Raw genomic sequence first — 13,967 nt, 5'->3', positions numbered from 1 at the left:
TCGTTATAAAATCACATTGATGCCACGTCGATTCGTCTACACTGATCTTAACCCCTTCCCGTGCCATTTAGTTCGACGAAACTCTGGCCCAAGCGGTAGACATCGACGCGCGCTAAATAGACCAGACTGATGCTCGTAGACAGGAACTAACATTCAGTCGCGATCGTAACGGGCGAAAAAACAGTCCGCGAGCTCGGCTTGTTATGTTTAAGTTTGGCCCAAGTATCTGGTCGCGAGTCAGACTCGCGATATTCGTGTTTGCGCCAAAATCTTCATCGCGGGTCTGACTCGCTAAAGCACGGGAAGGGGTTAACGTAACGTCATTCAGTTTACATCTATCGTTTACTCGGTTTTCGGAGTCACGTGAACTTGCAATTCAAATAGCACACGAGAAACACGAGGAGAAGCGTAGTGCTAGGAACTTCCTTCCGTTTTTTCTGACAATTGCATATTTTAACCAGAATAATTTACTCGAGTTTAGAAATTACATTATATTAATAATCATACGTTTACAAATTTTTAACGTCATGTTTAATTAACTTGCTCCTTGTCGAAAACAATGTTTCATTAGTCATAGCCAGATGATAAACATACGACACACTGGTAGCTGTTGCTTTAATTACAAAATAACATTTCTACTCGAAGCTAATGTAATCTATGGAGTCTCCAGAGGCTGCTAGCCTGTCGAGTTAATTAAATATTTCGCAGTGACATATTACTTACAACGTTAATTCATCGAGTTGATATATCGCGGTTGTGTCTCTTCAAATAAATTATTCATATTTACCTATCGTTTACTATTCGAAATGCTCATCTTCAGCTTGACAGTTATACGAAAATATTTCGCCAATTTGCCATAGAATTTACATATTCGTGTCTATATCATTAATTTTCGTCGTTCGTTTCTTCTCTATCTTATCTCGGTAAAGCTTTGGAGGAAAACATATCGAGCAAACGAAGTACGTGATACAAAAGTTTCTGAAAATTTATAGAAGTACATTCGATCCGAAGATTAAGATTAATCTTTTCTAGAAGGCAAATTATTATTCACGAAAGAGCGTTTACATCGGTGCATTTCGATAATTGATATTGCTCTGCCATTTTACTAGCAGTCTCACCGCTAAAACTGACGATCGGTTTCCTTTTCGGTTTCCATTATACATGTAGCGTAAAAATTGTTAACTCGTAATTTAAAGTTATTTAGTCGTTAATTAAACTATGTAATTATAAAATATAGGAAACTATGATTTTCTCATTAGTAAATTCAATGAAAGATGAATTGAAGATACGTTTTTAGGTATTACCGTGTAGAAACAAACATATCCATTGCGAACGTGAATGTTCATCGCGAAATGATCGTGTTTTAGACGTTACAAACGCATGGAATAGTCGAAGCACGTAAAATTAGAATACTAAGGAAGAGTATAATAGGAGAACATAATGATCGTTCGAGATTTTAGGTTGATGGGACCGAATGTGTCCTGGGAATGTCGATTTTATTGAATCAACTAAATAGGACTGGAAATTAGGAAAAGGAAGAACGTGGAAATGTTAGTGTATGTACAAATATCAAGGATTTTCTCTACCAAAATCTTACTTTACATTTTTCTTAATTATGAATAATCTTCGGTCCCATATTACACTAACTTTTCAATTCTATTTCAACTAGTAATACTTTCTGAACTTTGGCCCCGCTTCTCTTCAATTTCACCTCCATCTCCATTTTCTCGAAATCGAAGCAAATCCGTGTACATCTGCGGCCTGTATTCGTCTGAAATTCACGTGACTCTCACAGGTTCTCACGGCAAATAAAAACGAAGTCATCTGGGCGCGTCTCGATTCACAATGTCGTGGTCGTCACAATGCGCTTGTCGACGTCCGTTTAACGCGACGATCGCTCCTTTGTTTGTTAATTAGCGCCGCATCCGCGGCGAAGGTAATTGAGTGGGCGACGAAACGAAGATCACAAAGGTTGCGGACGATAGAATTCGTTTTAAAGCGGATCTCCTCGAGCGTGTATTTCAGAAAATCACACTCTGTGCCCTATTTTTGTTCACGATTTCCGATCGTGACACCATTCCAATCTCTTCTGACCATCGCTCTCATCTTTTTTTTTTTCCTTTTTTTTTTTCTTTTTTTTTCGGCAAGAGAAAACGCACGATCGATTACGCTGCGGTAATTGACGAGAATAATTGGGACACGAGGGCTACCTCGTCGCGAATTAAACGATTGGACCACCGAATTTCGTTCCTCCTCCTGTTCTCAGTCATTTCTTCCTCGAAGCCTCGTTTTGCTTTTAGTATCGAGCTCGATCAACGCGATATTATTTATAGTAGTTCGGCTGACCGCGCCCGCGATTCAAAATTTGAAAATTAGTACAACACCGACGATTCAATGAGGAGTATTCGATTGTCGACACGGGATGGTCCGAGAGTTTCTAGGAAAACGGACTTGCCCGATTGCTCCATTATACTGTAACCTCTAGTACATGTGTAATCGATTTAACGTCTAGGAAGAGACAAATAAATATTGACAAAGATCAGGCACAGACAGCGAGTGATAGAACGAAAAAAGCATTTGATTTTTATAATCAGTCGTTGGTGCGATAGAACCGAGGAATTTCGATTCTTCGATGGAAACATGTATTTTCTGGTTTACTCGTGAGGGTGTTAAGATCAAATACTTTTTTTGCCTCGTACCACTGGAAGTTTAATAAGTTACATTATAGCGTGTTTACAACGTTGTGTGTTTCGACATGGCTCACTTGCTCGAACACACCTTCACATTCGCCGATCCTGTCTCTCTGTTCGTCTACGTGGGTCGAGTATTCCACGAGATTCGACGACGAAATGGAAGGATTCACGCGACCAATGTTTACGGTCGATCAAGGAAGAGCTAGACTGAGGATGCTCGCGCAAGTCCTGGCCGCCGTAGGAAGAGATTTATCGACGAACAAACGTCTACGATTGATTAAAAAAAAAAAAAAAGAAAAAGAAAATGTCTAATTAAACTGGTAAGTTCGAGATCAAAGTTTCTTACTTAAAAAGCAAATCGATGTCTTCCTGTTGATTGAATTTTTCAAATTAACCCAGAAAGGAGCAGGTATTTCGAAAATACAGCGAACGAATCTCTTCCCGCGGCTTCTCTCGAGAGGGGAGACAAAATCGAACAAGCATTACGCAGAATGCAGAGAGCCGATCGCGTGGATACAGGGTTTTTTTTCTTCCTGTTCTACGATCGCCGTAGAAAAACGAAGAATGCCCCAAAAAAATTCAATCTTTTTTTTGGGGGGGGTCGTGAAGACGATAACGTAAGACTAGACTTCAACAATACATGCGGTTTTTCATCGCCGTAGAGACACATTGCTGGTGGAGTATAAAAATATAAACATCTAAAAATGAAAAAGCGAGACACCGTTGCGCAGAGAATTGATGCTGTGTCGAGGCTGAAAACGCGTGCATCACAAGGGTGTTCTTCTACGTTAGGCTGTATCCATTTTATAATCATATTTTTCGTTTTTTACCCGCTTTCTTCTCGTTCTAAACGCGTTCTTAAAATATTCAAATAAACGGAGGATACATTTTTTGTCGATCCATTAAAAATTTAGCGAGTAGATAAGCGAATACCATTCTCAGGGATAGGGTGTTTATCGACTACGAGTAGACGAAGTACAAGAATCGTTAGATCAGAGGATACTGGCGACTTTCTAACGACTTTTTTTCGGTTTATGTAATTCTCGACTGGAATAACTGTTCGTAGTTTTTAAATCAGAGGAAGACACCTTCTCAACGAGGAAACAGCGTTTATTTAACATTCATCTAAATTTCTGACAGATCAACAAAATCATTTTCCAAATCGTGCGAGTATTTGCCTCGAGATATAATTCGAACGATCGGTTTCGTCTCTTTTTTCCGCGACGTTTACGACACACGAAAATTTCTTTCCGTTCTTTTCTCTCTGCTTTTTCGTGTCTTCTCGTTTTTCGTCGCTGGGCAGGTTTACCATTTTCTTCTCCAATTTATTTACTTCTTTTTTTTTTCTTCCTCTTGTCTCAAACGAGGCATGAATTTTTTCGAATTGTAATTCGACACGACGTGCCTGTCTAGATCTGCTGCATTCTCTATCTACCTACACGCTGAACTTGTGTGTTACAATGGACCTGCTTCTTCGTACGATCATTTTTTTCTTCTTATGTATTTATAATATTTATATACGTTATGCGTTTCGATGGGAGTTGCATATATTTATATATATATTTTTTATGTATATATATATGTATATATGTATAATAACGAACAACATTAATGATTACTCATTAGGCTATCCTTTTAATTGGACAATAAATAAAATAGTTTATATACCGCGCCTTCTCAGTTTCTTCTATCTTTCAGGCCGTTCATCCATATATATTTTCTCTCCTACTTTCTTAACTTGGATTCCCTTTTTTGATCTAATTTCTTCTTCTCCTATACCATTAATTTCCTCTAATTTCAATTCGTTCTCACCACCTGATCTCGATATTTAAATTTTATCGTACGTAATTTTTCCTTCTACCTTTCTCTCCCTCCCTTTCATTCTAACACACTCTCCTCTTCCATTCACTCTGCTCTCGGAACGGAGATCGATAATTAGGAGCAATATACATATATTTGGTATTCGCCAGCTGTTCGACAGTTTGGCTTCGATACGAACGTTAATTACACTCACACATTTTCTGGTTACATTTGGGAACAGCTAATCGACATACTACACGCACGTACTCTAAGACATATTTTTTCTTATTTTTTCCTTTTTTTTTTCTTTCTTTAAATGGTGATTTGAATTTCGTACAACTGACTTGAAAGTCTGCCTCTACTCTCTTTCGACTGTTACATTCTAATAATTTGCCAAATCATCTGCGATGCGGCAGAACAATCAGATTTTTTTCGCTAATGTTTTTCTTTGCCTCCTCGTCGAAGAGAAGGCTTGTCCCGGAAATCGCCCAGGTGATGGTGTACGATCGTGTCCGTGGTCGCCCGATACCGAACACACGTGGCTCAAAAATTCTTAAAGTTAAAATCCCTTCGAGCTTCACGCGAGAAACGCAACATTCCGCGACCCAGTCTATCCAGACTCAAAGTAGTCAAGACGTGTTCAATTGGCGGAATGCGGATCCTATTGAATAGAGGATTGTCACGATACTATATTTCCTGACCGATCGATCGGTCGTCGATAGATTGTTACATAACGCGGGGCGACTCGGTCGATCGAGAAAAGCCTCATCGGAAATTTCCTTACGAATAACGTCTAGCGCACGAGGTCGAGGTAAATAATCGTTTTCGATTTAACAGACAGATGTGATCCAACAATGGCCGGCGATACAATCTAATGAAAATCGAGTCGACACAATGTCGACGGAACACGAACGCTCTGATCGTCAACTCGATTTCCTTCGCTTCCGTGCACTTAACGTCACGGTATCTCCCGATCTTCTTCTTTTAATTTCAGCCTTCGTCAACGATCTTTGGCTCCAACGTCTCCTCCCAACTTTTGATAATCATCGACTTCTCTAGTTTTAACGCGCGAGAAAGTAGCGGTCAACCCTCGGTTCGTGGATCGACACTACACGAAACGCGAGCACACGTTCTTAACTGCTGCAACAGAAGATATTCTCAGCCAGCCACTTGTGCAGGCCCGACAACTGTTTCTCAGAAGAGTCCTCGACCACCAGGCCGTATCACTTGATCTCCTCGCGACTCGATGAACGCGGAGGATGCGACGACAACGGAACTTCCGATACCTGCCTCTTTGGTCGAAAGCTTGCCGTCAGAGAGGAAATCCAGCCGCTCGGAGATTGCGAGCTTTGATCGTGCAAGGAATCGCTGTTGCTGTTGCTCCTGGTGCTGTCGATACTCATACCAGACTTGAATCGCGACAACAGACCAGGCGATTTCTTGGACGTTGCAGTTGGCGAAGAGTACGTTGGCTTTTTCCGGCATTTGGCCGAGTCCTTGCACAACATTGAGTCCAAACTACCCGTGTGTGGACGTTCCTCCGTCTTCTTTGGCTCCAACGAACCGAGCATCACGCTTTCGGTCTGCTTCGCCATCTTCGAGATATCCTCCATGCTCGCCGAGCTTCTTCTAATTTCTATTTTGCCTATATCTTCTTGTACAGCCTCTCTGGACCCGTGCTCAGGCTTGACAACGATCTCCGGTTGTTGCTGCTGCTTCTTCGTACGCACGTCAATTTCTCTGAACTCGATATCCAGAGTCTTTTGATCCTTCGCTTCTTTCAGACTGTGCGTCTTGCTCTCGGGATTCGAAGAATTTCGCCGGTGTTTCGCCAAAGATCTCTCCGACATCGCGCTCGGTAAAGCTTCCAACGAAGCGGACGATCTTTTCTCCTTGACGAACGACACCTTCCAGACACTGCCTCTGTTCTTGTACTCCGTCGATTTCCTCACCTTTGGCAATGTCATAGCACGCTTATCCACCGAAGACAATTCCACCACCGTCGCTATAGCTTTGTTCTCTTTCACCGAGACTTTAGTAAGGTTGCAACGCTTGCAAACTGCTAGAGAGTTATTGCGCCTGGAAGAAGTGGTCGCCGTGGTCATCAAGTTGCTTTTGTTCAGCGTCTTGGTTACGTGTTTCATAGGCTTCGGCGCAGTAGGGTCCTTCGAGTCGAAGCTGATACTCAGCCGATCCGTGAAGTTTCTTAATCTGGAAAAGATGGACTTGTGATTGTTGGGTCCTGTTTTATCCTCGCAACAACACCGGAGCCCAACCGTCTCCCTCTGTACCTCTTTGCGACTAGACTTCATCTCCTGATCGTTCTCCACTAAGCTACTCGTTTTCTTCAGGTTGTTCCTCTGCTGGGTTTCGACTACCACGTTACCGTTGCCCTCCACCATTTTTCGTTCGTTCCATTTCGCATCTAGGAAAACGGGTTCGTCTTTCTCCAGCTCCTCGAGGATTCTGGTTCCTTCCGCGGACCACGCACTGACGGGCGAGCTCAGGTCGCTGCCAAGATTCTCTCCTTTACTGCGTCTTCTTTCGCGCTCGTGATCCCTAACAGCCCTGGCTAGGTCGTGACTATGATAATCCAGTGACGATTTTTCTCGACTACCCTTTCGACTACCCGGGTAGCTTTTCCTACCTGTTGCCGGCCCAGTCAACGTCCCCTCGGTCGAGATTTTGAACTTCAACGTTTTCTCGCTCACCTCCACCTCGGTCGCTGTCTCAGGATCCGAACTCTCGAGGTTCTCCGCTTCTTCCGCCGTCAAGTTCTCCGTCATCTCGTCGTCGGTGGATCGCGATCGCGAGTGAACTGTGCCTATGGAACGTTTCGAGCGCATACTGTGCGACGAGGTAGATTTCACCACGCTAGCTGACCCGGTGGTCCCGGACGTTACGGTTATCAGATTTGCCTCGCCCAGGTCTGCTATGCTCTTCCGGTGATGCCGCTCGTCCTTCGCTGCTTCGTTCAATCTGCGATAATATTCTAAAGCTTCCCGCACTGGCTGAACTATTAGGTTCTGGAAGAGAAATTTTTCTGTGTTTATTAGTTTGTTTGCTATTTAAATATTAAGATTTTGAAGATTTCTTAGTTCGATAAAATTACGATTTAGAACCGGTTTATTAACTCTCTAGAGAATATTCATTCTACGCGTCACGGTTGCGAAATAATCGATCATCCTGGTACACGATGCAAATCGTGTTTAGGCAGCAAGAGAAACCTAATTGACGCTTCCTTTATAAATCAAAAAATCAAATAATCGTTTCAAACGTTTGAAACTTTACATTCTCTTGTACACGCAAGATTTGCATTCAGTTTAATACAGGATGATCCTCTCGCTAATTCAAAGGCAATCATCATACCGTAGATCACGTATTCTTTTTTTCATTTCACACATACACGCCTACACAACTGTTTCAGCTCTAACATAGACAGAATATCAACCTTTGGAGACAGATCACACACAAAGACGTATCATTATCGTCACAGCGTGGTTGCATTACCTTTGAATTAACTATCAAGCGAGTGGATTATACTCTATAACATGGAGAGGCTATAAAGCCGTGTGCATACACTACGATGAGTGACCTGAGCGATAAAGCTGATACGTGATCGATGATCGAAAGCCTATTGACGTTTGAGAATCGACGATAACTGAAAAGCGATTTGGAGAATACACGCGATGATCTGAACAATTCTGCTGTATGGAAATTTGTTTGTAACAAAAACGTTGTAGCTACATTTTTAAGTCTTGTTTTAAATCGATTCTTTGTTAGTCGTCTTCTCTCGTTACATAATTTAGCCAGCTATTTTCTTATACATAGTATTATCAAAAAGAAATTAATAATAAAAAAAACTATATTAATTACTCGATATTGGTGGCACATAGTATTATTTAATCATTTTTGCGAATAACATTTCATCGAGCTGTGCATATTGTGATAATATTTATAGATAATTTGGTAGAAGAGTTTTCTGATATACTGTTTGTAAAAGTGTTATATTTTTTCCAAGTATCGATCTTCATCTACCCTTATCAAAATACTAACAGCACCTTGGACAATAAGGGTGGTAATAAAAGTACCTGCAGCTGTGGAAGCAGTTCCCCAAGGGCCTCGAAAAGAGGAAGTAGAACGAGACCGATGAAGCTGACTTGGGACGAGGGTTTGGTTACTTTATCGCGATCCATAAATGGCGTCACTGGAAGTCCTTCGAGCTTCTCCGCGTCGCTCTGCTTGAAGAATTCTTGCAGCAACCTATCCAGCCACGGTTCCGCGACTTCCATCGGCCGGGCCTCGTTGCTAATATCCGCCACCTTGATGAGGATCATCGATAACTAGAACAGCAAATCACAGATATTTAACTTTGCCTTAATCTGAATCTTTAAATCTAATTTTCTGAAAGTAGTCGCTACAGCGAACTTTAATTATTGAATTACCGAATGATGAATTTATCGTAGATTTTTGTATTTGACACAAACTATTGTTTCACTTCGTGCGTTTATATCGTAATCGTACGTAGACAAAATAATTATGAAATAATATGACAAATTGAAACGTAAAAACTTACCAAATTAATATGAGCCTTGCTGGAGTAATCGAATTCCGGGATGATGTCCGTGAATTGACCGAGGATCTCGTTGTGCCTGGCCATGTCCGTTGCAAGAATACACCTGATGATCCCTTCGCGTACGACTCGATATGTCGCATTGTCCAGCGACGCTAATATGTTACATTCCGGTGCTTCTAAAACACGAAAAGCTACGGAGCAATGATGGTTCTCCAGAGGTGAGATATCGTTGTAACGCAGAGCCAACTCGGTACGGGCATTTATTTGATAAATGTTGTTGTATCCTGGATGATCTAGATCGTGGCAGATGCAGGAGACAATTAATATAAAAACCTCCAGATCGCCGATTCGTGACGGAAGATCCACTGTCCAGGCTATTGCGTACATCTGCGTAAACAGAACATTGGTTAAAACGAAATACGATTATATGTATATACTTATTTTATTTTCATCGTATCATTTTAATCGCGTTTCTTTGCATATTTAAGAGCATATTTAAGTATACGTTATGAGTTAATTGCTCTAAATTTTACTAACATCTACGCCATTCGAGTATTTCCTATATTTATTATGTTTACGTATATTCGCTCTGTGAGAAGATTGCGCGTAAGCCATTCGTAAAAACGAAACGCGTAGAAATTACATAGATGGAAAAACCCACGCGTTGTGTTTTAACGCGGCAGGCGTGTAGATCGTGCACTTGCCATTTGCGCCACGCAGAAGCAATGCCTAAAGTTATGAAACGGCACTTCGTTATAGTTGTTATAAACTTCGTAGAGGAAGTTCCTCAGGATTGGTAAAGGAATGTTAAACTTTTGAGGTAGGTCCAGCTCGACGAACATCGTCTGCAGCATCAATAGAAGCTCTTCGTCTTCCCATTGCCGTGCATCGAATGCTGGTGAGTGTAGCCACTCCCGAACGTTCGACGATACTGAAACGTCGCTGTAACACAATCACAGACATTAACTTCGTAGCATCGAAATTCTATTTAGACAAATAGACAATGGATTAATTTCTATCGTTTAACCGAATTGCTAGTGCCCTCAGATTTGGAACTTTTATGATTAGACCGTGAACGTCCATGTGCGTTTTTAGGAAATTTACAAATTCACGATACGATGATAAGATAACTGGAGTAAGACGTCACAGAATTAGACGGCAGAATCAAGCCAGCTATCTTAGAATCACGAGAAGAACAGTTACTTTTATATTCGAAAGGGGTGCATTTTGTACGTTTCTTTTCTTTCGTATCCCGTGTCTTTGCTTGCAATAGCAATTTCCATATAATTACATGCTTCTACATCAGAGAAGAGCCACAAATCGAGATGCAAACTTCCAGAGCACGGTTCTGCTTCGAGGAAAAAACGGAGGCTCCAGTTCCCTTTCAAAGTATCGAGTCTCTTTAAGATCGCGAACATCATCCCCTCTTCCTCATCATCCGGATAAAATTAATCGGATTAGTATGTAATTTCGTCGAAGTACCACCGTTGCCTGGTATGCAGTATTTTGCGCAATAATGTGTTACCCGCTTATTGAACTAAATCAACATGAAGCCCGACCTACGACGGATTGGAATTGCATTAGGGATGTATCGATTTGCCAGTGTAACGTGCCAAACAGCACACGCGGCTAATCACGATAAACATACTATACACCACGTGTCCGTACCTTCAAATATCAAGTAAACATTTATTGTACTCGCAATGGTATTTTTTCCTTCTAAAAAATGGTCGACCGATCGTGTAAATGATAGAAGAGTGATTGTGTCGTTCGACAAATATTGATAGTACTGTATTTGCTGGCAAAATATTCGTTTGAATAACATATATATATAAATGATAAAAGATTCGACATACGAAGAGCGAAAACTATTGTTATGTTCTGCGAAACTTTAATTCTATATCGAAACGATTATTAATTGAATGAAAATATATTAGCTCTTTCGTACACGGTTACAGGTTATCAATATAATATAAATGATTTAATAACGTTAACGACAAGAAAACTATTTCAATGGAATCTTACAAACATTGAGAGAAAGATTGGAGAGAATTGTGAAACCACAAGATGATTACGTTCTTTTATACCATTGAAATGTACATACGTTTCAAACATTCGTTCAAATATCGGTATAACGAGCAGTATGAATTTATGGGACGGACTGATACTTCTACCAGCGCTGTCCAAGCGAAGCGTAAGCCCTTTGGGCATTTCTCGCTTGTTCTCGTCGTCAGGGAAACCACATGATGCTAAACAAGCGATCATGACGCTGCATTATGTCGACGTTCCGCTGATTAGCTGTCACGAGACTTTAGCGTTACTTTTGTTAGCAACGTAATATCGCGCGAAGAAAATTGCCAGGGAGGAAAGTAGATTCTCAGAAATAATTAGCGTTCAATTTGTTATTAAATTATTAAATCTCACGACTACTATGACAATTAGAATGCTTCAAAGAATGAAAAATAAAATTATTACCCGACATTCGTTATTTTAATTTACCATATTTCCTTTCCCAAGACAAAGACTTTTGTTCGAAATCCAACCGCCGCGAACGAACAAGTGAATGAACAGCGAATCCAATAGATTTCATTAACTGGAAATGTTCTACTTAAGATTTCACGAATTCCAATCAGGTCAAATACAATTACTCGACGTTACGTAGGAGTTGATGTGTCGAGATCGAGGCACGATCAAGGAGATTAAGCAGAAGCACGTGTAGCGAAGACCGCTAATTGGCAATCCGCATTTAGCTCGCGCATCAAATCGTGGTACGGGATAATGTTCGCTTTGTGACGCTCCCTATTATAACCCAGCAATAGTAGGTCATTAGAGAGATAACGGTAGCTTAATGGCATTTTGCGGTAACACTACGGAGCTTGCTACTGTCACGGGCCATCCATCCATCCGTTCAAACCGAATAAGTCGACGAAAAACATTTTCAATGTTTGCAATCAATTAATAATCTTAGTTGTCGGAACGGTTCGCGATATTTTCATGCGGTTTCCGCGAACAGCGATTTGCGCAGCATTTGTTACGTCTCGTTCGACGTTTCGTACATCCGGCATGTTTGCTGCGGTTTATTTGCCTTGTTTCCGTGCGGGAATCGATTGACGTTCGTTTTTTATGTGCAGTGTTTTTTTCCGTGAAAAACAGAGCTTTTGCAAAACGATAATCAAAACTCTGTGCTTCGCATGCCGAGTTCCTCCTCTGCGAAAAATCCTGAATCGGTTTTTTTCCAGTCTCGGTGCATTTCACAAAAGAAATCGAATTGCCACGAGGAAAAAAACAGGAGAATAAAACATCACGAAACAAAGCACGAGGAACGCATGACTGGTTATGCGAAATGGTAATAGAAGCGCGTTATTATTGTCGAACTTTATTCCACCGTTTTCTCGCACATGAATTACAAGCGCGTTTATACTTTAAAGGTAAATCATCCGAGTAAAATCGATCTGAAAACGTTTACAGACAGATAGATCTCTCGTTTCGAAAATCAGGAATAAAACAGCACTGGAGTCCGGGCGGTGTCTCGGTTGTTTCAAGCGTCGAACATGAATTCCCAACAGGCAGAGTTGTACGATCCGTCTCGAAATTCAATTTACCCACGTAATTCGGCGTAATCTTGACGAAGATCCCACGGGTTGTGCGCTTAATCGCTCACGAAACGATGTCGAACGTGTTGCGCTGCATCGCGAGATCTTCGCAGGATGAATGCATAAAGAACGGGACGCAGAACAATGCATTTTAATGAAACGTGTCCCGATACTATCATATAAGAAAATCACAATATGGAGAATCCATATTAAAACGCTTTCATGTTAAAAACAGAAGTGCGAGAAACAAAGTTACGATATTGTATATAACAAAATGAAAGACGCGTTAAGAGCTAAAAATTGAAATGTAAGTAAAGAGTGACAGTAAAGGATTTAATTGTTTATCGATACGGTCAATTTAGTGGGCAATTAATTTCTTCCACCGTCGAGCCCTTTTGCTTCCAATAATCTCCACGAGCGTTGTTTGCTCGAATCACACGATACTTCGCTTTTATCACGCTTTCGATTCAAAGAAACTTCGTTATCGATACTAATTCCATTCGAATGACTTTCCTCCCTGACTAATAACATAATTGTTATGAGTTCACTAGCTGCGGTTGCATATCGACTTCGGCATTATGCTCGGAAACGGCAGCCTTTTATATTTATAACTTGACATTTAAACGTCTGGCAGGAATATCGAAGTTTCTTAGTTATTAGAACTACTCGCAAACGTAACTGGCATTTGAGACATGCAGACCACGCAAATTGGTAAGCTTTGCTGTCTACGTTCACCCGTTCGTACTTTATTACACGCTGTACAAATTGAATGCAATTTAATATGTACTCGCGGCAATCTATCGGCTTCTTACAGAAATTTATCGATCGTGTAAACAGTAAAGATTAGTCAGTGCTATTACTGCTTTGATGAGAACGCGTAATGGAATGTGATCCTTAGAACGGAAAGTAGCGTATTTTACTTAGAAACGATTCTTTTTCTAATATTTTATATTAGAAAAATTCTTACATTTTTTTTATACCATTCATCGTTGATTATACCATATTCATTAAAAATTTTAATTAAATTTCTCAAGATGATTACAAACGCGAGATACTTTATAGAATATTCACTGGTCATATATCTTGATAAGTTATGTGTTTCATTGTATCGTTAGAAAGCCAACGCAATCGCTGTTTTCCTATAACGTTCCGATGTAATATTCATTTATAACAGGTCGATATAATATTAATTACACCGAAGTCTGATCAATTTCCTATAACACTTCCACATTCTCCTCAACTTGAAACTTTCATGGTAGCTCTCAATTACGCTAGAGTAATAAATCTGTTGAATTAAATTCCGAT

General features: G+C 40.6%; 1 protein-coding gene across 4 annotated transcripts in view; it reads right to left on the bottom strand.

Moving 5' to 3' along the window:
- Positions 1 to 2,123: 2,123 nt before the first annotated feature.
- LOC117242888 overlaps positions 2,124 to 13,967 on the bottom strand; it is a 137,801-nt gene continuing 125,957 nt past the window's right edge. For all 4 annotated transcript variants that reach the window (XM_033509938.1, XM_033509939.1, XM_033509937.1 and 1 more), the window contains 4 exons: positions 9,774 to 10,011; positions 9,070 to 9,456; positions 8,585 to 8,836; positions 2,124 to 7,519 (listed from right to left, as the gene is read on the bottom strand). In XM_033509938.1, the coding sequence (XP_033365829.1) occupies positions 5,717 to 7,519; positions 8,585 to 8,836; positions 9,070 to 9,456; positions 9,774 to 10,011 (2,680 nt within the window). In that variant the 3' untranslated portion in view covers positions 2,124 to 5,716. The remainder of the gene's footprint in view (positions 7,520 to 8,584; positions 8,837 to 9,069; positions 9,457 to 9,773; positions 10,012 to 13,967) is intronic.

Source organism: Bombus vosnesenskii, unplaced genomic scaffold (genome assembly GCF_011952255.1).
Source record: "Bombus vosnesenskii isolate JDL3184/JDL3185 unplaced genomic scaffold, Bvos_JDL3184-5_v1.1 scf7180000016279, whole genome shotgun sequence".
Lineage (NCBI taxonomy): Eukaryota > Metazoa > Arthropoda > Insecta > Hymenoptera > Apidae > Bombus > Bombus vosnesenskii.
The sequence above is the reverse complement of the archived record's forward strand: the minus strand, read 5'-3'. Positions and strand labels throughout refer to the sequence as shown.